Source organism: Brassica napus, chromosome A2 (assembly GCF_020379485.1).
Source record: "Brassica napus cultivar Da-Ae chromosome A2, Da-Ae, whole genome shotgun sequence".
NCBI lineage: Eukaryota > Viridiplantae > Streptophyta > Magnoliopsida > Brassicales > Brassicaceae > Brassica > Brassica napus.
The window spans coordinates 21,195,860-21,217,781 of NC_063435.1; the positions used below are offsets into that span (position 1 = coordinate 21,195,860).

The 21,922-nt window shown below is 33.3% G+C and overlaps 2 protein-coding genes and 1 long non-coding RNA gene across 8 annotated transcripts; all 3 read left to right on the forward strand.

Moving 5' to 3' along the window:
- Window positions 1–397: 397 nt before the first annotated feature.
- Window positions 398–2,672, forward strand: LOC125588608. Of its 4 annotated transcripts, XR_007324740.1 has the most exons (6): window positions 401–816; window positions 911–1,262; window positions 1,350–1,877; window positions 1,957–2,019; window positions 2,161–2,220; window positions 2,415–2,672. It is a non-coding gene; the product is annotated as an uncharacterized LOC125588608 (long non-coding RNA). The 4 variants fall into 4 exon arrangements; XR_007324741.1 differs by having other exon boundaries at window positions 398–816; window positions 1,350–2,079; XR_007324736.1 differs by lacking the exon at window positions 1,957–2,019 and having other exon boundaries at window positions 409–816; window positions 1,350–1,395.
- A 3,342-nt stretch (window positions 2,673–6,014) lies between these two features.
- On the forward strand, window positions 6,015–12,600 carry LOC106351373. Of its 2 annotated transcripts, none has more exons than XR_007324742.1 (3): window positions 6,015–6,905; window positions 7,005–7,953; window positions 8,060–12,600. XR_007324742.1 is itself a non-coding variant. In XM_022708871.2 (3 exons), the coding sequence occupies exons 1-3, from the start codon at window positions 6,531–6,533 to the stop codon at window positions 7,030–7,032; spliced, it is 312 nt and encodes a 103-aa protein (XP_022564592.1). In that variant the 5' UTR covers window positions 6,015–6,530; the 3' UTR covers window positions 7,033–7,275. The 2 variants fall into 2 exon arrangements, 1 of the variants encoding a protein (XP_022564592.1); XM_022708871.2 differs by lacking the exon at window positions 8,060–12,600 and having other exon boundaries at window positions 6,015–6,723; window positions 6,815–6,905; window positions 7,005–7,275.
- A 1,103-nt stretch (window positions 12,601–13,703) lies between these two features.
- On the forward strand, window positions 13,704–16,685 carry LOC106351371 (WUSCHEL-related homeobox 8-like). 2 transcript variants are annotated; one of them, XM_013791181.3, is made up of 4 exons: window positions 13,704–14,958; window positions 15,086–15,685; window positions 16,088–16,305; window positions 16,401–16,685. In XM_013791181.3, the coding sequence occupies exons 1-4, from the start codon at window positions 14,667–14,669 to the stop codon at window positions 16,404–16,406; spliced, it is 1,116 nt and encodes a 371-aa protein (XP_013646635.2). In that variant the 5' UTR covers window positions 13,704–14,666; the 3' UTR covers window positions 16,407–16,685. The 2 variants fall into 2 exon arrangements, with proteins under 2 accessions (XP_013646635.2, XP_048616087.1); XM_048760130.1 differs by lacking the exon at window positions 16,401–16,685 and having other exon boundaries at window positions 16,088–16,317.
- Window positions 16,686–21,922: the final 5,237 nt, after the last annotated feature.

Below are 21,922 nucleotides of genomic sequence, written 5' to 3' on the forward strand. Positions count from 1 at the left end.
TAATTTAATAAAGTAGATAAAATTTAACTAATATATAGTATCATAAAGTTATTTTTTTTTAACAATATAATCAGCTATTGTAACACAAACAACATATATCTTATCACATATAATTCCTTCTCACCTAAAACTTTCTAAAAGACAAAAAAAACATTATCATACACATCTCTTGGAAATGCAAACTTATAACACAAACTACAAAATCATGCAAAAATAATAATCTAGATCACAAGTAAAGTATATATATATCTATCTATATATATATAAAATTGTCTGCCTCTCTCCTAAGCCATCCAACTGGAAACTCGTTCTCTGAGGGGCTGACACTTGTCCGCTTTTTATAAAACGCGTCGTATCACTTAAATTTTAATAGATCCGTGTTGGGCTTAGATTTCGTTATTGGGCTTCAGTTTAATTGAGAGAAAGAGGTCGGGCACATGAATTAGGGTCCGACGGTCGTCTTCTCCAAACTCAGATGACGTTCCTGATACCTTCAGCAGAGAAACGGATCTACCTTTAATCCCATTGATTGGTGCCTCCACGATGTGTTTTCAATGCGATCCTTACGCCTCAGAGGTGGTGCGATTATTGCGTATAAATAGGGGTCACCCCTCTCATCCTCGACGCACCCACGCTTTCCTACATAGATTCTTCTTTGTTTTTGTCATGTATGCTCCGAAAGTTTTCTTCTCAGACCTCAAGTCCGGCAAGTGCTCCTCCGTCGTTGAGGCTCGGCTTCTGCGGTCCTGGGAGGCAAAAAATGTCAAACGCGATGGGGAATTGATGTGGGTCGACATGCTCTTGATTGACGTCAACGTAAGTTCTTTTCTTATCAGTATATTATTCCGATTAGCCTCTTCGTGTTTGCGTTTTTTTCCTAACTTTTAAATTTTTTTTCTTCGTGTATCAGGCGACAATGATGCAGGTCACCATCAATGCTAACCGCCTTTCACGATTCCGTTCCAAACTCGCCGCCGGGACGATGTACACCGTCTCTGGCTTCGATGCGGCGGCGATGAGGGACTTTCTAGTTTCTTCGTTCGATCTGAAACGGTTCTATCTATGGCTGCATGGTAAATCGAATTGATCGGATTTTATCATTTTGTGAGTTTCGTCAACGGAAGAGAAAGATGGTAGTACAGCTCCTATTATCGAGACTAGGATGCAAGAACCGACCCTTTTTCGGGTAATGGCGGCGGATAGCAGATCTCCGAGAGACGGGAAGCACATCGAGGTCTTGGGTTACTTCAATCCTTTGCCAGGTGATTTAATGAAGAGGATTTGTATTCTTTGGTTCGATTTTTGATTGCTCTCTTCATTTGTTTTTACACTGTTTCGTTTGTGTGCAGGCCAGGATGGTGGTAAGAGAATGGGTCTCAAGTTTTATAGAATCAAGTACGTTTCCTTATCATCTTTTCACATTTGAGTTTGTGAATGGAGTTGGATGATTTAGACCATTGTTATAAGGGAAGGCTCTCTTAGTTTATTAATATGTGAATGGAGCTGGAAACGTTATTAGAATGATTCTTCAGTTCATTGTAGCTTTGTGAAAGTAGTTTCCTTTGTTCAAAGGAGCAATGCGTTTTTTTAATCATGTTTCTTGAGATTGTCTTCTACTTACTTAAATCACTCTTCTGGGTTTCTGCATTTGAAATGTTTTGGTCTAAGATATCAGTCAGGGTTTGCAGTCACATTTACACAATGATTAGCTATATTTCCTTGGATATTTTCTCTTTCATATGTGTTGTTATGACTACTTTCTCTGTTTTCTTTGATTGAATTTTGCAATGTTTTTTTTTCAAAACAAAAAAAATTTGCTTTATTTTCTGGTGGTTTCGTGGCAGCTCCATAACTTGAGTTTTAGGGGTTTTCAAAGTGTAAGCTCCATAACAATTGATTTTCCATAACAATGTAAGTTATCAATGGGTAATCTTCTGGTTTGTATTTGTCACGTAGAAACTTCGAATCCATATTTGGCTATTTGAGCGGAAAGATCTGAAGACTGAAGAAATAATTAATGTAAATCTGTACTACACATTTTTAGCTATGAATCTGTTCCGAACAGAGCTCCATGAGCATGTACTTTGTAATTCCTAGCTTAGTTTTCTTTCTAAATCAAGTTTAAATACACTGTTTAATCGATCTCTTTGTTTTCTCAAGTGTTCAGGAATTCATGGTGTTCTTTGTGCGGCTGAATTCATGGAGTACAAACACTACCGAGTAAGTTCATCAACACACTACTGAGGAATTCATGGTGTTCTTTGTTCAGAAAGTTGCTTCACATTTTATTTTTCTTGCATATTCAATTCGTGTCCATTGGCCACTAGACTAACTTAAGGTTATGTTCTTGATTCATCTGTCCCCTTCACATTATGTATCTGAGGTTGATCAAGATTACATGTTTATGGTGACAGGGCCTAGGTCTTGATGCCTGCATAATCTACATAGATGGTGCTTATGATACTTTTCAGTTGGCCACACTAAGCTAAATGTCAACACTACTGAGGAATTCATGGTGTTCTTTGTTCAGAAAGTTGCTACATATTTTATTAATCTTTATGTTTTTCATTTTCCCTGTTTTTGTCGATAGAATTTGAGCGTAATATGTATTTGACTACATAGATCTTCAAAACTATATTTTTGAAATGAGAAGAGAGTTTATTTTTAACAAATTATTTGCTTCTTTTTGAGAAATTTAACATTTGATAGTGATTATTAAATGCACCAGTTTTTAAAAGAACATGGACAAAAACTAAGCAAACACATTCATACGACAGTGGTTGTATATCACACACAATGGAATTTTCATGGTTTATCAATCCTGACACTTCCGGTGATTCACGTTCATGTTAGTAAGAATCACTATTAACAACAGATCATTGCTCTATTCTCACGCACTAAGTCACAAATACGATTTACAAACAGTACTAAACACGCAAATAATTCAATATCCAGATTTCCAAATTCATATGGTGTCCAACTAACTAGAAAAACTAAAGCGGTTGATAGCAACAACAAATTCCATCAACCACGGGTTCAGCATCATCCTAAAGACCTCCGTGAAACAAGTATGTCACAAAATGAAGACTCTTAACTTCTACAAAGCAAATTCCACTAATTCACACAAGAAGACAAGAACGAAGTGATGAAAATATTATTACTTCTTCATGACTTTATTCCTCCTACCAGGTTTCTGTTTAGGAAGAGAAACATGAAAGGCTACGTATATTAATATCAAAAACAATTATACGTAACCAAAAAAAAAACATGTCCATCGCTTCCATTAATATTCTACAGAAACAAAAAAAGTAATGTCATCTCGAACAAACACAGACAACTCACAACACCATCACAATCAAAACATTATCACCTACTTATCATATTCCAAATTGAATCAAAAGATAACTCAATAAACGAATGCAGAAAAAATATAAAAAATAACACAAATACTGTTTACTAAACATATACTCAAACTGTTGAAATTATTTTAAAAATCACATCCCGTCCGTAGGGCGGGCCGACCCTAGTATAACAATAAAATTGGATTGTTTCCCTTCTAACAAGCCACCTCAGAATTGCATATCTCAAATTGTGACACGTGTACTCATCCATAATCTAAAGTTGTGTTTCGATTTCGTTTTGTTTTCTGGGCTTTAGTTTTTAAATTGGCCTGTAACTAATATATGCATTGGTTAATGCTTTGCCAGTTTCTGATTGTTTCACGTTAGTATTGATTTTAGGTCCACAAAAATCCAAATCTAATCTAAAAAAATATGTGACTCTTGGAGGCTATGGACACTGCCAAACCAACGTTCTGTAATTATGCCATTGAATCGAGGAAACCCAAAGTCCTCTTAACCGCATCTTCAGTTCTTCACTGAGAGCCCTCTCCAAATCCCTCCATTCCAATGACCTCGGGGCTGTTTGTTTCACCATTTGTCATCTCCATCTAAATGATTCATTTGTATGATATTCAGATTTGTGACAAAAAAAAATGATCTATTCAGATGATCCATTAAGATTTTTGTGATTGTTTGTTTGTCCATCCACATACTCATCTAGATGAATCATCTAAATGAATTAGGAAGAGAAACATGAAAGGCTACGTATATTAATATCAAAAACAATTATACGTAACCAAAAAAAAAACATGTCCATCGCTTCCATTAATATTCTACAGAAACAAAAAAAGTAATGTCATCTCGAACAAACACGGACAACTCACAACACCATCACAATCAAAACATTATCACCTACTTATCATATTCCAAATTGAATCAAAAGATAACTCAATAAACGAATGCAGAAAAAATATAAAAATAACACAAATACTGTTTACTAAACATATACTCAAACTGTTGAAATTATTTTAAAAATCACATCCTGTCCGTAGGGCGGGCCGACCCTAGTATAACAATAAAATTGGATTGTTTCCCTTCTAACAAGCCACCTCAGAATTGCATATCTCAAATTGTGACACGTGTACTCATCCATAATCTAAAGTTGTGTTTCGATTTCGTTTTGTTTTCTGGGCTTTAGTTTTTAAATTGGCCTGTAACTAATATATGCATTGGTTAATGCTTTGCCAGTTTCTGATTGTTTCACGTTAGTATTGATTTTAGGTCCACAAAAATCCAAATCTAATCTAAAAAAATATGTGACTCTTGGAGGCTATGGACACTCTGCCAAACCAACGTTCTGTAATTATGCCATTGAATCGAGGAAACCCAAAGTCCTCTTAACCGCATCTTCAGTTCTTCACTGAGAGCCCTCTCCAAATCCCTCCATTCCAATGACCTCGGGGCTGTTTGTTTCACCATTTGTCATCTCCATCTAAATGATTCATTTGTATGATATTCAGATTTGTGACAAAAAAAAATGATCTATTCAGATGATCCATTAAGATTTTTGTGATTGTTTGTTTGTCCATCCACATACTCATCTAGATGAATCATCTAAATGAATTTTATGTTTGTTTCTTTATTTTCATTTTCATTCAAATGAGTTTAGTAAACAAATTACCAAAATATCCTTGTGTTGGTTTAATCATATGTTTGATATTAATTTTAACTATATTACATTTAATTATTTAGTTTAATATATTTACATTGGAATTATTTCAAAATTAACGAATTTTCTTCTTGAGGTTTGGGCGGGAAAAAAAAAGATTTTTCGGTTTAAGAGAGAAAACACATTTTTGGTTTTGGCGGGAAAACAAGATTTTTCGGTTTTGGCGGAAAAACGAGATTTTTTGGTTTTCGCGGAAAAATATAAATTTTCGGTTTTGGCGAGAAAACACGTTTTTGCGGTTAAGGCGAGAAAACACGTTTTTGCGGTTTTGGCGGAAAAACACATTTTTTGCGGTTTTGGACAGAAACACGTTTTTGTGATTTTCATGGGAAAACAAAAATTTTCGGTTTTGACGAGAAAACAAGATCTTCATTATTGGCGGGAAAACGCGTTTTTGCGGTTTTGGCGGGAAAACGCGTTTTTGCGGTTTTGGCGGGAAAACCTGTTTTTTTCGGTTTAGGCGAGAAAACATGTTTTTGCGGTTTTGGCGGAAAAACGCGTTTTTATGGTTTTGGCGGGAAAACACGTTTTTGCGGTTTTGGCGGGAAAACGCGTTTTTGCGATTTTGACGGGAAAACGCGTTTTTGCGGTTTTGGCGGGAAAATACGTTTTTGGCGGGAAATCGTGTTTTGGTGGGGAAACACATTTTTGGCGGGAAAACATATTTTTGCGGTTTTCGCGAGAAAATGAGATTTTTCGGGTTTGGCGGGAAATGAGATTTTTCGGTTTTGGCGGAAAAACGAGATTTTCGGTTTTAGCGGGAAAACACGTTTTTTTTGGCGGAAAAATACGTTTTTGCAATTTTGGCGGGAAAACATGTTTTTGTGTTTTGGCGGAAAAATGTGTTTTGGGGTGTTGGCGTGAAAACATGTTTTTTGTGATTTTTGGTATGAAAACACGTTTTTTGGTTTTTGCGGAAAAACACGTTTTTGTAAATTTGACGGGAAAACACGTTTTTGCAATTTTGCGGAAAAATGCATTTTTGGGGTTTTGGTGTGAAAAAAAATACTTTTTAGGTTTTCGCGGACAAACGTATTTTTGTATGTGACAAAAATGATATTATGTTTAGGTTTGTAATTTGTGAATTACATTAGAGATATAATAGACATTATACTATTTTGAATGAACAATCCCCATTCAAATGATCCAAATTGGTTTAGCTGAATGGACTTTAAAATTAAGCTTAAATTTTCAAAAGTCATCCGGATGTTCCATCTGAATGAATTGCACTTTTAGTGACTAAACAAACAAAACTCTCATTTTCATCTAGATGACTCATCCAGATAGAAAAACAAATTCAAACGGTACTTCTGATTTCTTTTTATTTTATTTATTCCTTTAACGTTCACTGATTTTGTACTCTTTTGTACCTGCTCACAGTCAACGGTTATCCAAGCGTCTACCAACATTAACTGCTCAATACCTTCAAACAAATTCTGAAGGAAGAATCTCTTTATGAGATGAGAGTTTTTGATGTCACCAGAAACAACCAAAACTTCAGATTTGTTGACAGCCCTGTTGCTATTCGATTCACGCAGATACCAAAACTTGACAAGATAGCAGAAACCATGAACCCTCTCCACGTGGAGTTTTTCAGGTTTAGTGATTACGAACAACTCATATTATTGACTAATACGAACACAGATTTACCAGGTGTGTTTCGCTTTCGATTCTTCTCAGCCATTCCTGAGAAATAATTTTCATCCCACATGAAACTATCATTACTACAACTTTTTGGTTTCAGATATTGTTGGTGAAGTGAGGGATATTAAAACCACTTACAATGAAGAGACCCAGAGCACTCAACGTATTATGCCTAATATAAGAAGTCACAGGTTAACAATGACATCACTTTCATTTTGTTAACCTTTTTAAGACAAATGTTAGTTTTAATATATCAAAATGTTTTACATTTCATCTCTTCCACTATGCAGGGACACCACAGACCACAGTTTGTCTTAGTGTTTTTGACGGACTTGCCATGCTTCTCTATAATAAATTAGTAACGTCTAGTGTTGAGCCTGAGGTTATTTAGTGATGAACATCAACCTTAAATTAGTAGGAGGTGGACTTATATCCTCACACTCATGTTCTGGTTTTCTTTTTTTTTTGTTTTTTGTTGGGCACTTTGCAACTTCTAATTAGTTAGTTTTGTAAAGCTTGAATGTACGCAATAAATTCAAATAGAGCAAGTTTTATGGGCTCCTCGTCACGTCGTCTGTACTTTGAGCATCTCTCTTAGTGGAATCTCTTTCACATATTAAGCCATGCCATTTGTTTCTTTTCCACGCCATATGTTTCTGAATGAGTACAGCCAGTCAGAGTTACGTCAAAGGGTTAGGAGTTAGCGCCTCTGACACATTCCTTAACCTAGGATCTGTAACATTGAGTAAGGTTGTTCCTCTACTTTTTACAAAAATATGGAGATGTCAAATAAGATTTAATCTATAACAGTATCAGAGCTTAATGACTATGTGCTAAATTCACCGCCTCAGGTTAACACACTAACGTTAACTTATGATCCTTTATGATCTGTCTCTAATGGGCCTGACTCAGCAGTGTTTGGTGCTTTTGACCCTGAGATGACAAAATTGACCAATATTTATGCTGCAAAATTGTCACTGGTCATTGTATCAGTCACCAAGTAACCCATTATCTCTCTGTATATCTTCTCATGATTTTTGACGTTGTTTACTTTGATACAACACGTAGGCATTGATAACCCACATGTCAGGGTCCTCCCACAAGGCCTCCAGATATTGTAGGCAGGACGTTCACTTTCCGCTTTAGAAATTCAATTTCTCTTTCAAACATCAGTCTTTCCCTGTCTCACGCATTTTCAGTTGTCACCAGCGCCTGGCAATAGCTAATTTTGCGCTCCAGGTGACTTCAATTCAACAACTAACAACTTACGTATTTATCCTCCTTATGTGACTAGCATATTTTTAATGGTAATGACAACAAATCCTTCTCATGGTGTGTACAGCAGTGTTCTCTGACCAGTAGAAGGTTCAATAGTCATGGTATGGTTGAAGAAAACAGAGGCGAGGCAGGTCTACTACGTGCTCGACCTATTATTGATCCTGAAATGACTACGGATGAGCCAACAGTTATAGAGGATGGACACTCTGTAAAGAAGACACGCATTGAGGAAAGTCTCAAAGGAGTCTATGACCCTCATGTCGACTACAGCTACGCTGGAGTGTTTCTCAAATTTAGCATAATAATGAAATAGGACTACAACTCATTCCCACCCGTTATGTTAGGGTCTTTGTTTTTGTGTCAAAATTTCGTATGTCTCAAGCAAGCTCACTTTTTACAAATATATAAATAACAACTTCTCCTAACTCAGCACATATACCATTTGACAACAAATATATAGAACATTGTTTTTATGTCAAAATTTCGTATGCCTCTTCACATATACCATTTGACAACAAATATATAGAACATTGTCTTAATACATATATTCTTATATTTTTTCTAGCAGTAGTTAACAAAACACTTGGTGGAGTAAGAGAACATATTACAGACCAATCTTAAAGGTTTAAACTAAGAAGAGCTAAGAATCGCCCAACACAACCCGTCTCCAAACACTTATTGACTTCTTCGTCTGTATCATTCAAACTTACTACGTCTTTTTGGTCAAAAAAAAATAACTATCATTCTTAATTATAAGTAATATATTATCTGTATGGTTTGTGTCTGGAAAAGGGTAATTTTGTATAAATAAACCAAATTACATTTCATGAAAAAACACAATCCAAATACATGTTATTAGACTATAGCTCAAATTCATTGGTGAAACCTGCACATTTCCCATCACATAATCTCTGTTCTCTAGAATTAGGGATACTTTCCAATGAGTACAAATTACTAAATAAATAAATAAAATAAACTATAGCACAATTACCATTTCTAATAGTTAATTTACAATATAAAAATTAATATACAACACCAAAAATTTATAATAAAAATTGACATCCCGTGCAAAGCGCGGACAAACCACTAGTATATAATAAAACAGAGAGCCTAAACTATGGATTTTCTCTTTTTACACAGTGTATGTTTTTTATTTTTAACTCTTTAAATTTGTTTTTTGGCCTAAGTTCTTTAACTTTTTAAATTCATAATAACATCTTACGATGTTACATCTTTCTTAAAATAATTTATAAGAACTGTATGTTTTGTGTAGTATTGCTTTAATATATGATGCTTGATCTTACATCTAAATATCGTATTGATGTATCTACTCATTGATAACATATTTGTAAACTATGAAATTTTAATCCTATGTATGCTCTCTTTGGGGAATATTCAGGTCTTGGTTATGCGTAACATAGATTTCTACAATAGAACTTAAGGTTTTAACCACGCGTTAGTGGTCCGATGGCACAAGGCGGTCCATGGATCTCTAAGAGACCCGAGTTCGGATCCGCTGTTGAATCAGATAAATATAGTGCATGGTTACTGAAGCTTTCACATTCTCTCTCCGGGGAAAGGGGTCATCCAACTTAAGGCTTTTAGTGTTTTATGGGCATTGTTATAGGTCGAAAAAATAATTTTTAAGAAAATAAGAAAAACAAGTGAGAATATAAAGATACAATAATCTTATTTGGTTCCGTACACCATTTGGTTTTAAGTATATAAGTTTGTTGTAGATGGTTGCCTAAAAAAGCTATAGATGCTAACTTTCATGACAAGAAGATTGTTTGATGGTGGACAACAACAGTCATCAAACCATCATCGTAACCAGAATTATTTCAAATATATATTCTAAGATTACATATAGATTCTAAGACACCATACGTAAGAACTTGATTGTAAATTCAGTGACTGGAAAAGAAAACCAGTTTTAGTCAGTTGTGTAATTGTGTTTAACAATTTATTCTTATGAGAACACAAACATGTAAAGATAAAAGAGTATTAGGATCATAACTATAGCTTAGTTAACTCTTTATTAAAATCACAGTCTTGCTCAACATCACATATATATATGATTGGATATTAAAAAGAGAGAAAATTTTGAGTTTAAATTATTGCAAATTTGATATGTAATTTATATTATATGTAACATAGTCATACCCCCAGTAAACCCTCTCGTATATAATAAACTAGGATCAGCCCGTCCTATGGGCGAGATATATTTTACTTGTGATCTAGATTATTATTTTTTGTATAATTTTATGGTTTGTGTTTTAAGATTTCATTTGCAAGAAATGTGTGATAATGATTTTTTGTCTTTTAGAAAGTTTTAGGTCAGGAGAGATTATATATTTTTCTTGTTTACAATACTTGTTTATGTTGTCCAAAAAAAAAAATAGTTGTCTCTATGTTATAAAGTTGTGGTATTGATATACGTGAGCGCTTTAAATGGTTTTCATGTTGTTTCATTTTACAAAAATTTGAGTCTATATTAAAATGTACTAATGGAGGTTATGTTGTTTTCTATAATTTTAAATTAAGTTTTGGTTTCATATGAATTTAAATATACCTTAAATATACAATGAACCGGTTACACAAATATATTACGGTAGGTAATTAAAAATTTTGTTTTGTTTTATTTATTATGAACGAACTAAAATTATTTGTACTAATATTATTTAATTTCCATAACTGAATAACTATATTCAAGAAAGCAAGCTACACGAATAGAAGAAAACGTTAGATATGATCAAAATAGTCTTTTGTCTTGTTCATTAAAATTTTTATGTAAGAAATAATTTAATTTACAACTGTTTTTTTGTTAATGAGCTTTAGAATAACTGAATTATTGTCTCCAGTCTTAAAAACAAAGACATATAAATAGGTTTTTTGGTTTGGTGATTAAATAGATTTATCAATCTAATTATATTTACAGTTTTGCAATCGATAATATATATAATTTTTTTTGTTTTAGTTTGATCAAAATGAAACGTGTAATGGAAAAAAGATTCTGAACAAAATGGTTGTGTTTTAGCATAAAACTATTTTTTTATTAATCGTCTTTATTTTTATCTATATATCAAACGAATGATGGAGAAGAGTTTTCAGCACTATCTCTTTAATTTCATAGCTTTCTTTTCCTTCTTCCTAATCTTTCTCTCTTTTCTTTTTAGATCTACTTTCTTGTGCAAAAGAACCACCGTGAAACTCATGGTTCCACCGCAACTCCGCACATCTTTCACCCCCACTGCCGGGCCTCTGTCCCAACTCCTTGCACCGCCACTGCCGCAACTCCTTCACCGCTGCTACCGCAACTTCTTCGTCGCTGCTGCCACAACTCCTACCTCTTTCTTTGTATCCAGCCACCGCAACTGCTTGCACGACCACCACTACAACTCTGTTTACCACTACTTCCATTCTGCTCACTTCTCATCCGCTATCACCACCGTTGCATCATACACCACCAATTTTATCAAATTTATTGCCAATAGGAGATCCGTTCTTTCCTTTTGAGTTTTTTTGTTATTGAATTTTTACATTTATTATGCAATGAAATATATGAAGATTTTTAATATTTGTTATAATTTAGTTAAAATAATTGTTTTTTGTATAAATATTTTCAGTTGCCGGAAATTAATCGGAGGTGGATTACTCAAAAAGTCATCGGTACATTCAGATGATTTTCCGATGGAAATTTTTGATAATATATGTTATCGTAACTTACCGAGAATTTTCCAACAAATGGTGATTTTCTAGACCCAAACTTCGATGAAATTAGGATTGTCAAAAAATGATAGGAAAAACTCGTTTCCGATAAACTTATGTTTAATATGGTTGTCGCTTATCACTTCTTTTTCTTGTAGTGAATGAGCTTTATTAAGCAAAACATAAAATCCAATTCTAATCGAAGCCCATAAATATTGCTTACCAAATTAAATGAAACGATGTGTTCTAAGGATCGGGACACATGACGATTTTAAGATACACGAATTAGTGAACTGGAATCTTAGGTGGACACCCTAAAAGAGAAGCAATCTGAGTTTTATATATATAGAAGTAAATAAGAAGGAAAGAAGAAATAAGAAATAAGAAGCGTGTAGGAATGGTTAATGTAAAAATTATATAGCGTCAAGTCAAAAAGATATAAATATGTTTGTCTCCCTATGTATAATGCCCACTCTACTCGTTGCTTAGCCACATGAACTATTTACATTCACTATATGATTGTCACTCTTATTGTCTTATTTTACCTTCCTTTTCTCTGCATCTTAGTCATAAGGCACGGTTACGATGTGACAGAACGTTGAAATTCGATTATTGTTTTAGATGCAGTTCAATTTTTCATTACAACAAAAATCTATCGTCTGAGGGATGGAGTAACTTTTTTTTTTGTTGAAATGTTAAGATGGAGTAACTTTTTTTTTTTCTCAAGTGCAACATTCTAATTTTTATGGTTATAATAGAGTCGGAGAAGGGAGCTACGTTACCTAGTTCCGTTTTTTTCTTACCGTAAGGATGAGGCTCGATCGGTTCTGCAGCTTATAATTATTCTGGGCTACGCAACACTTTTAACTATAGACATAATAATACAATATGAAAGAAAAATAAAACTTTATATTATTTATGTAGTTCAAGGGAATATAACTGTTTATAAAAAAAATTCGTGAAAACTTCATAGTTAAACATATTACTAATCATCTCTCTAAACTAAATTTAGGAATGATGGTTTTCCAGGTAATGATTTTTTTTTTTTTTGATAATTAAGGTATTCGGACCTCTCATTTAGTCCGGCTATTCCACCGCGTCCAACCGGAACTGACGAAGGAGATTCTGGAATCCAAACGGAAACCATGTTAAATCCGCTATGGCCGGGGCTCGAATTCGTGATGGCGGACACCTCAGCCGATGTTCCTTAACCACCAGACCACAGACCACGAGGCCCGGTTACATGAAAATTCGACCATCAACTCTGTGTTTGTAGCTCTAGTGTATTACGAAACCTTCTAAATGGAGTGTACCGTAAAATCATGACTTTAAGTTTTGTGTTAGTTGAACAAAAAAAGAGTTTTGTGTTAAAAGTATTATATTAAATTAATATATTTATTCATAGTCGGAAAAATTATAGAGAAAAAGTCCATAAATTATAAATAGACCATTAATATTAGATGGTGGTGTACTGGTTCTTGAATCATAATAGACTATTACAATTTTCAAATAATAGATGAAATTTGTAGTTTTTTTTTTTTGTTTTTCCTTTTGTGTATGTGATCAGCATCTATCAACTTAGAGTATATAGTATGTTTTAAAAATCATTATTAACATAGACTTTACATCATTCAACTAGAAACAAATAAATAAGTTCTAACAATTGGAACTCAACCAGCTGATGATGTATACCAGAAAATTTTGAAATTCACAATATTTTCTTGTTAAAATTAATTTGTTAATATAATATCAAATCCGTTATTCTCTTCTTTTCCACATATATCTTAATTTTATCATTATTCTTTTGTAGTGCTTTCGCCATGGCCTTTACATAAATAATCATATTTTTATTTTAATAATTTAACGTATAAAAAAACTGCTTACACTTAAATAAGGTAGATGAAGATGTATGAACATGGATAAGAGGAAAAACGTGTAACGGAAATTTTTTGCAGTTTGATTTTCATGTTCTTTTAACCCTGGATTTTTCATGTTTAGGCTTTCTAGGGTTCCTTCGAAATTGTGTGTAACGGAATTTATGATTATTTTTTAGTGAGATAAAACAACAAAAAACCATTAATACCATTTTCAAAATTTTGTTGAAGTGAAAATATATGGTAAATACCAAAAAACCGGTAACTAAATTTGGCTCAAAGTCTTTCAGTACTTTCTTACAAAAATATTTCAGTCATAATGTACATATATCAATTTTGTATCTTTCTAATTCACAATCTTAAAACAAAAAATTTATTATCCTCTTAATTACTAAAATATTTTCCATAAAACTACCTTTGTAGGATTATTTTTTGTTCATCAGTTATGTTTTTCATCTAACTACATTTTAAGCATAACTATAATAAACAATCATTAAATAATTTTCCGTCTTTATATTTTCGCTTATTTGATAACAAAATATTTAATGAGTAGAACAGTTATGATCCCTCGAGTCAATCCAAAACCCCCCACCGTCCCCTTATATAACCAACCAGTGTTAATAAACTAAGAAAATAAAGTACAAAATTATCCAAAAGTAAATTCATCGTTTTTTAGAAAAAAAATCCATCGTGTTTCATTTTTGGAAAAAATGAGTTTACTTGGTTAAGAAATTACCACTCACTAATAGGCCTACAGAAAGAGAGATAAAAAACCAAATATTTCTGATTATTTGAGTTGTGAAATTGGTACAGGAAAATCCATATCAATTGATTTTTAAATCTAATAATCAGAAAATACAATTGACTGAAGAAACAATAAAAGCCAAATCCATTCCAAGGGGTGTTTCTAATCCGAATTACGTAGTTTGAAATAAAAAAATGAAACGAACGTAGACATAATACCATATTCAACTTATTGAAGAAACGATAAATAAATCTCCTTACCTTTTGACAAATACGTACAATATTCATTGTTTTGCTATTTTTTGTATTTTTCTCTGTAGTTACGTTTTATTCCCCATTAAATTATGAATGATGCACACCGAAGAGTTGGTAAAGGGGCTTATATATAACGTGAGAGTAGCTATGTTATTCTCATTTAACCTATATAGATCAACCCTAGCTAAGAACTCTCTCTCTCTCTCTATATATATATACCTCTCTCATAATCATCATATCACCAATATCATCATGTCCTCCTCAAACAAAAACTGGCCTAGCATGTTCAAATCCAAACCCTGCAACAAACATCATCATCGTGACATGGAGACTCCATCTAGCATGCCCTATTCTAATTGCAACACACCTTCTCCTTTTTCCTCAGGTTATTTAATTATACTTTGTTGTTTTCATGTATATAATTAACCGCGTATGACTAGAAACAAGCTATATGATGTTGTATATGTTTGTTAAGACATGCATGATGATTTGTAAATGGATCTGTGAATCAGATCGTGTACCGGATCCTAAACCGAGATGGAATCCTAAACCGGAGCAGATTCGGATACTCGAATCAATATTCAATTCGGGTATTGTTAATCCACCTAGAGAAGAGATTCAAAGGATCCGAACTCGACTTCAGGAATACGGTCAGATCGGAGACGCAAATGTTTTTTACTGGTTTCAGAACCGGAAATCACGGGCAAAACATAAGCTACGTGTTCTTAAAAAAAACCCTAAAATGCTCGGTTGTAACCCTAGCAAGACCAGGAAGGAAAAAATCATTACTCCTAATGATAATCCTACTGATCCTTGTTTTGGTTTGGTTAACCATGAAACCGGTTTATTTCCGGGTCAAAACAATGAGTTGGTGATAACTGAACCGGCTAGTTTTTTATATCCGGATGATAATAATCCAAGCTTGACCCAATCAGGGTTTGGTTTTGGTGGTTTTGTTGTGCCGGTGGTAGCTGAGGAGAGGTTGGAGTTAGCCGGCACTAGTAACGGCCTTAATATGAATATTCCGGAGATCGACTTTGGCGGCGGTGAAAATGGTTATTTCCCTAATTCGGTTCCTGTTACTGTTCCATTAACCATCAATCAATCACAAGGTAATCAATCAATCATACATACCAGCGATTATTATTTCTTTTTCAAGGAATGTTTTTTAACCCAAGAAAAATGATGGGTAAAAAAATATTTTATAGTATTGTTTATTCAAATATGTATATGCATATGTTTTGCATAACGAAATACGTAAATATATGGTAAATAAATATTATTTAACTATCCTAATTAATCTTCTTTTTGACCGAGTAACGCATGCATACGTGTTTTATGGAAATGACGTTTTGGTCTTTTTGTTTTGACCACGTACTGTTTAATTTCCAGAATATCTCTAGAGTAAATTGCTTATATTTTTCTACACATGAATTACCTAAAACGTTTTTTATTGATCAATATGATGACGATTAAAGACTCATGGGGTTTGTTTGTGCACGGGGAAATAATAGTATCATCCGGTGGTGGAGATATCGGAGATTATGTTTCTCCAGTGAGGTTGACGGTGTTCATCAACGACATGCCTTTCGATGTGGCGGCAGGACTATTCAACGTCAAAGAGGCTTTTGGAAACAACGCTATGTTGATAAACTCGTTTGGGCAGCCTATTCTCACAGACGAATTTGGAGTTACTTTTCAACCTCTCCAAAACGGTGCTGTTTATTATCTTGTAAGTTTTTAGTGTGATAAGCAAAATTATTTTTAAAAATATGGTTTGAGTCTTTTTTGTTTTTAATTACTCAAGGGTTGTATTGGATTTTGCAGCTTTAAAAATGAAGATCGAAGATCTGGGGTTTAAGGACGAATATCTAATATAATAAGGAGATGTCTTCAATTTTATTTGGTTACCTTGTGTTTTCAAGACTTTGAAAAAGATTTAATTAAAAATTGGAACTTAGTTACAGCTTTTAATGTTTGTTCCCAATGTTATCCAGTCAATGTCAGTTGTGCATTTCTAGTTTATTTTGTTCTCGGAATTTCTTATTTGGTATGCTATTGTAATGTAACGTATATTAATTATTAATGGGGAAAAATATGAGATGAGGACGATGAGGACCCGTTGGATTTTTTAAAGATGAACTTTAGGATTAGCTTATTCTCCCGATCTGTAGATTCAATTATTGGAATATAGTTAAACAACAAACAAAACATTCCTTAGAATTTCAAAAATATTCACTGTTTTTAAATGGTCCGCCAAAATCTTCTTTGAGTTGTTTTTTACATTGGGTATAGTAATTTTTTTTTTGAATAAAATGTTAAATTTTATTCAAAAGAAAATGTACTTTTTACAGCATGAGCCACTTTTCATGACTTAATTTATGAAATTCGTGAAAACAGTTACTAAACTAAGTCACTGCTCCAATCCATACTTGATGAGCCGTCGCAAATCCCTTAGCACATGAGAAGAGTTCAACGACATTATCCTATTCTTGACAAGTTTGCCAATGTTCCGGAAGACTACTTCCCATGGTGTCGAGGTATCTCCATGATTCCTAGCATTCCTTTCTCTCTAGATTGCGTAGATGGTTGTATGTATGACATAGCAGGTGAGGAAGAGTTAGACTCTATCAAGCTTCTTCTGCGATACAAAGATTGACGATGTCATTCCAGTTCGTTGAGTAATGGTTTCACATCATGGAAAGAGGGTCGTGCAAAGCAAACCAAGTACAGAACTGATACTTTGGTGTAGGGCAGCTGAACCAGAGGCAATTGTGCCATGGAACCGTTGTTTTGGTTGTTCTTATATGATTCCACATGTTTCTTTCCTTCCATAGAATCACATCTTCATCCTTTGTATGATTCAAAGAGAGGAAGTTATGTTCGATTCTGCGCAAAATCTCAGAACAATGTTGTCTCCTTCTCCTCTTTATCCAAGCTGTAAGGATCATTATCATTCTTCCCAAGCAATTTTTGATTTTCTCGGGTTTAAGTCACAACAAGGCCATAATAAAGTAGAACAAATTGACATTACTCAAATTATCCTAAGGTGTGACTTTTACTATTTCAAATAAGAAGTTCAATCGTAGTACTTAAGAATCGAATCCACAACGAGCGAGGGCACACAATAGATCTAAAGCAGTAATGATTAAGGTAGACAGTAAATAAATAACTCAGAACTAGCAGATTGATTGGTCGGTCGGTTAGTTTGTAAACAATATGAGAAAATAGCTAAATCTGCAGTTCATGTAATCATAATTATAATGATATAAAATGCCTAACGTATGCAGATGACAATCCTAAAACACGATGTCTAAAACAATATTCTTATATGCCAAAACAATAAGCTAAAATACATGTCTTTGAACCTTTTTTTTTCAGCACATATGTCTTTGAACATGTGTTCATTATTCATGAACTTGTCTGATCACCATCTTCATAGATACGTGTAAAATATGCACATATTGTCTTAACTTAATACATTAATTTAGATTCAATTTATCTAAGCAAAATGTTGTAGTTGATCTACTTTGGATTAAGTTATTCTTGGGTTCACCCCCTAGGTTCACCAACCAATAGAATTTTTTTATTTCAAATTCGATATCTTTTTAAAAAAGAAACAAAATATTGTCAAGTTATATTATGTTTTTAAAATAAAAAAGTAAAAAAAAATAGTAGTTACAAAAGAAAAGAAATTTTTTAAAAAAAAATATTGTTAACGTCTTCAGCAAAACACTAAACCCTAAATCTTAATCCCTAAACCCTAAATCCGAAACCCTAAACCCTTGGGTAAACCCTAAACCCGAAACCCTAAACCCTTGGGTAAACCCTAAACCCTTGGGTAAATCAAAACTATAAATCAAAAACACTAAAATCCTAAACCCTTGAGTGTTTTAGTGTTTAGTGTTTTTGATTTAGTGTTTATGATTTATCCAAGGGTTTAGGGTTTACGCAAGGGTTTAGGTTTCAGATTTAGGGTTTAGGGATTAGGATTTAAGGTTTAGTTTTTTCTTAAAAATATTTTTTTTGTAATTACTACTATTTTTATTTTCTTTTATCTTTTTATTTTAAAAACATAATATAATTTGACAATATTTTGTTTCCTTTTATAAAAGATATCAAATTTGAAATAATATAATCCTATTGGTTGGTGAACCTAGAGGTTCACCCTAGGGGGTGAACCCAATAATAAGTCTTAAGTTATCTATTAATCTTTCTTTTATGAAACTAATAGTTGTGTTAAATTACCAAAGTACTCAAAAATAAAAATTTCTCAAAAAACTACTAAACTAGTTTTTTTTTTTTTTTTTTGACGTCAAAAGGCCATTCTATTACTCAAACTTGAGGTGGTCTGGGTAACCAAACCGGAATAGAACAACCAATAAAATGTAACTCCCTATGAAAAGATCTAGCAGTCTTAGCCAAGAAATCTGCAATCTGATTGTGCGCTTCGTGGAACGTGAATGATGTTGAATTCCGGGAAGCATATTTGTAGCGTCTCTATCCTCTCCAATATCGTCGAAAAGCTTGGCCACGCCTGAGGATCCTTTACCATTGCAATTAACTACTAAACTAGTTTAAAATCTACGCCTTGCGCGGGATGCATATTTTTATACACATTATTTTAGGAAGAATTTCATGTTTACCACTTTCATGGTGTCATTATTCATCCTTACCACTACTAAAGAGATATTTTCAAAAATACTTTAAATAAAACAAATATAATAATTTTTTTTTTTATATTTCCGGATTATTCTTTCTCAAATTTGAACTTTTTTATTTTATTTCTTTAATTGTCTTTTCGAATTTCTTTTTGCAAAATTTACTTTTGAATCGAAAATTATGTTTGAAAGTATTTTTTAAATTTTTTTTATATTTGTTTAAGTATTTATTCATATATATATATTAGAATCCTAAATTTCACATTCCAAAAATCCTACCCCACCATTCAACTCTAAACCCTAAGTCTAAATTAGTCAATCCTATGTGTATAAATGTCTTTTACCCTTCGTTTAAAGTGAGGGTAAAAGTTGTTAATGTAAACACGAAAAGTGGTACTATGAATGTGGTATTTATCGCAATTTTCCTTATTTTTAGTATTATTATTTGTTTAACATTTTTACATATTAGGAAACAAATTAATAAATATATATCTTAAATAATTGAAAAACTATTAACCGTTACGTGTATAATTAAGCTGACAAAAATACATAGATTAAATAAATAACTTTGCTTATTTACAATCATTTTGTGGTAAATATATTTAAACAATTACTTTCTCTATTTTGTATTGTATTTAATTAAATTCAAATAATATTAACATACATATATACTATATTTTCAATATGAATATCTATGAAATGAAACTTTCTAATCATATGATTTATGGTCAGTTTTATTTTTTAACAAAAGTTTTAAACCATTAATAACAAAACCTTTAATGTGGATTTTTAATATTTTAATAATTTATAATCTTTTTGAAAATTCAATGCAAATTTTGAAATTAAATATTAAGTTCTTAATTTCAAAAAATTTATACCATTGATCACAAAATTTTCAATGTGAGACTTTTAACATTTTTTGTAATTTACTCATTTTTAAAATTTTAAAATATAACATATACGAAAAATCTAAACTTTATTATATGGTTAATATGATTATTTAATTTGTTTTAATAATATAAAATTAAACAAAAATAATTTAGGATATGAAAACTGTTATCAAATCTTTATTATTAAAATCATTAATTGTCAAATATATATTTTATTTACTTTTGGTAACTGTGTAGCTTTTATTTAAGGAAAGTATGAAACTATTAATTATTGATTGTTAATTAATTTATGGTTAGTTTTAATGAGAAGTATATAATATATGTTTAGTAGACCAACATATTTCTTCTTTTTTTTTGGTGTAAATGTTAAATTTAATACCAAATTTTTAATTTTGACAGAAGGTACACATATAACTAGAAGCAGAAAAATAAAAAGAAAACTAAACAACGCAGAAGGGGGAGAAGGAAACCAACCTGGAAATCTAGGAGACAATGGACAATTAGAAATACTAGCTAACAAGATAGACAAGAAGAAAGAGCTGGACTGAGAAAAGAACATCGCCAAATGTTAAGAGTATCTTTGATGTAACATGAGACCATGTTTGATAATTTGCGGCTTCCCCAAAGCGCTGCTCCAAATGATTGATACCGACACCACAGAGCTTTGTTAATCACCATTCAACTGAAAACCCGAGCATCCAAACCACCACTGGAAGTAAGAGATCGGGAACCAGAAGCTACAAACCTCATATTTCACCGGAGAGCTATGTGTGCACCTTCTGGCTTGTCATAACAAGATCGCCAGTCACATTTATTCGGATCGACTTCGGAAGTAATGCGACCCTAAGCAGAACATGGGTTGCAGTGAGGCCACATAAAGACGAAGCTCCTCCAAGCCTGCAAGCAAGACTATAAATTAGTCCACCAGTGAGGACCAAGTGACCCGCCAAAGGTGCTGGAATGACCAATCTAAACATGAGTCTCCTTCGAAGAACCGGCACTCCAATGACCCAAAGGAGAGCCTAGATCATCGCCTCATGCTAACCACGAGAACCGTAAGCTAGCTCCTACTTGCTCCCCTGGAATCACAGCAGTGGAGGAGAAACACAAAGGATTCCAAAGAAATGGAGAGGAAGAAAAGCTGTCAACACAGACTAAGAGCATCTCCAATCCCACTTTGTTTTTTACTTTAAAATAGAGTTTAGAGTAAAAAATGCTCCAATGGTACTCTATTTCTCACTCTATAATAGAGTGAAAAATAGGTTTACTCCAAATATAGAGTAATTTGTTTTTTTTTTGTCCGTACTCTATTTTCTACTCGAAAATACAGTACCATTGGAGCAAATTCAAACTCTATTATAGAGTTACTCTATTTTAGAGTAAAAAATAGAATAAGCCATTGGAGATGGTATAAGCAACAACATCTAAAGCGGCGTGAACGGTGAGGTAGAAGACAGGGTCGCTGCTGGTGCAGAACAGAAACAAGGTCATAGACGGCCCATTCTACGCTAAGACCAACAGCAGCACACGATGAACGTCAGAGCTACAGCTACTACACAGCAGCTTTCACCGCGACGCACACGCCTCTGGAACAGACCCCAAAGCCCAACTTGACCGAAAACAGAGGAAGCATCCACCACTCGACGCTGAGAGAAAGACACCATCCTCCATACCGGACAACTCCTCTCCAATACCAGATATGGAGAGAGAAGACACCCACACTCGACCACGCGCCTGCACCGCTCACGGATGAGTAGATCGAGAAACTTGAAAACACCGATCCATTCTGATGCACCCT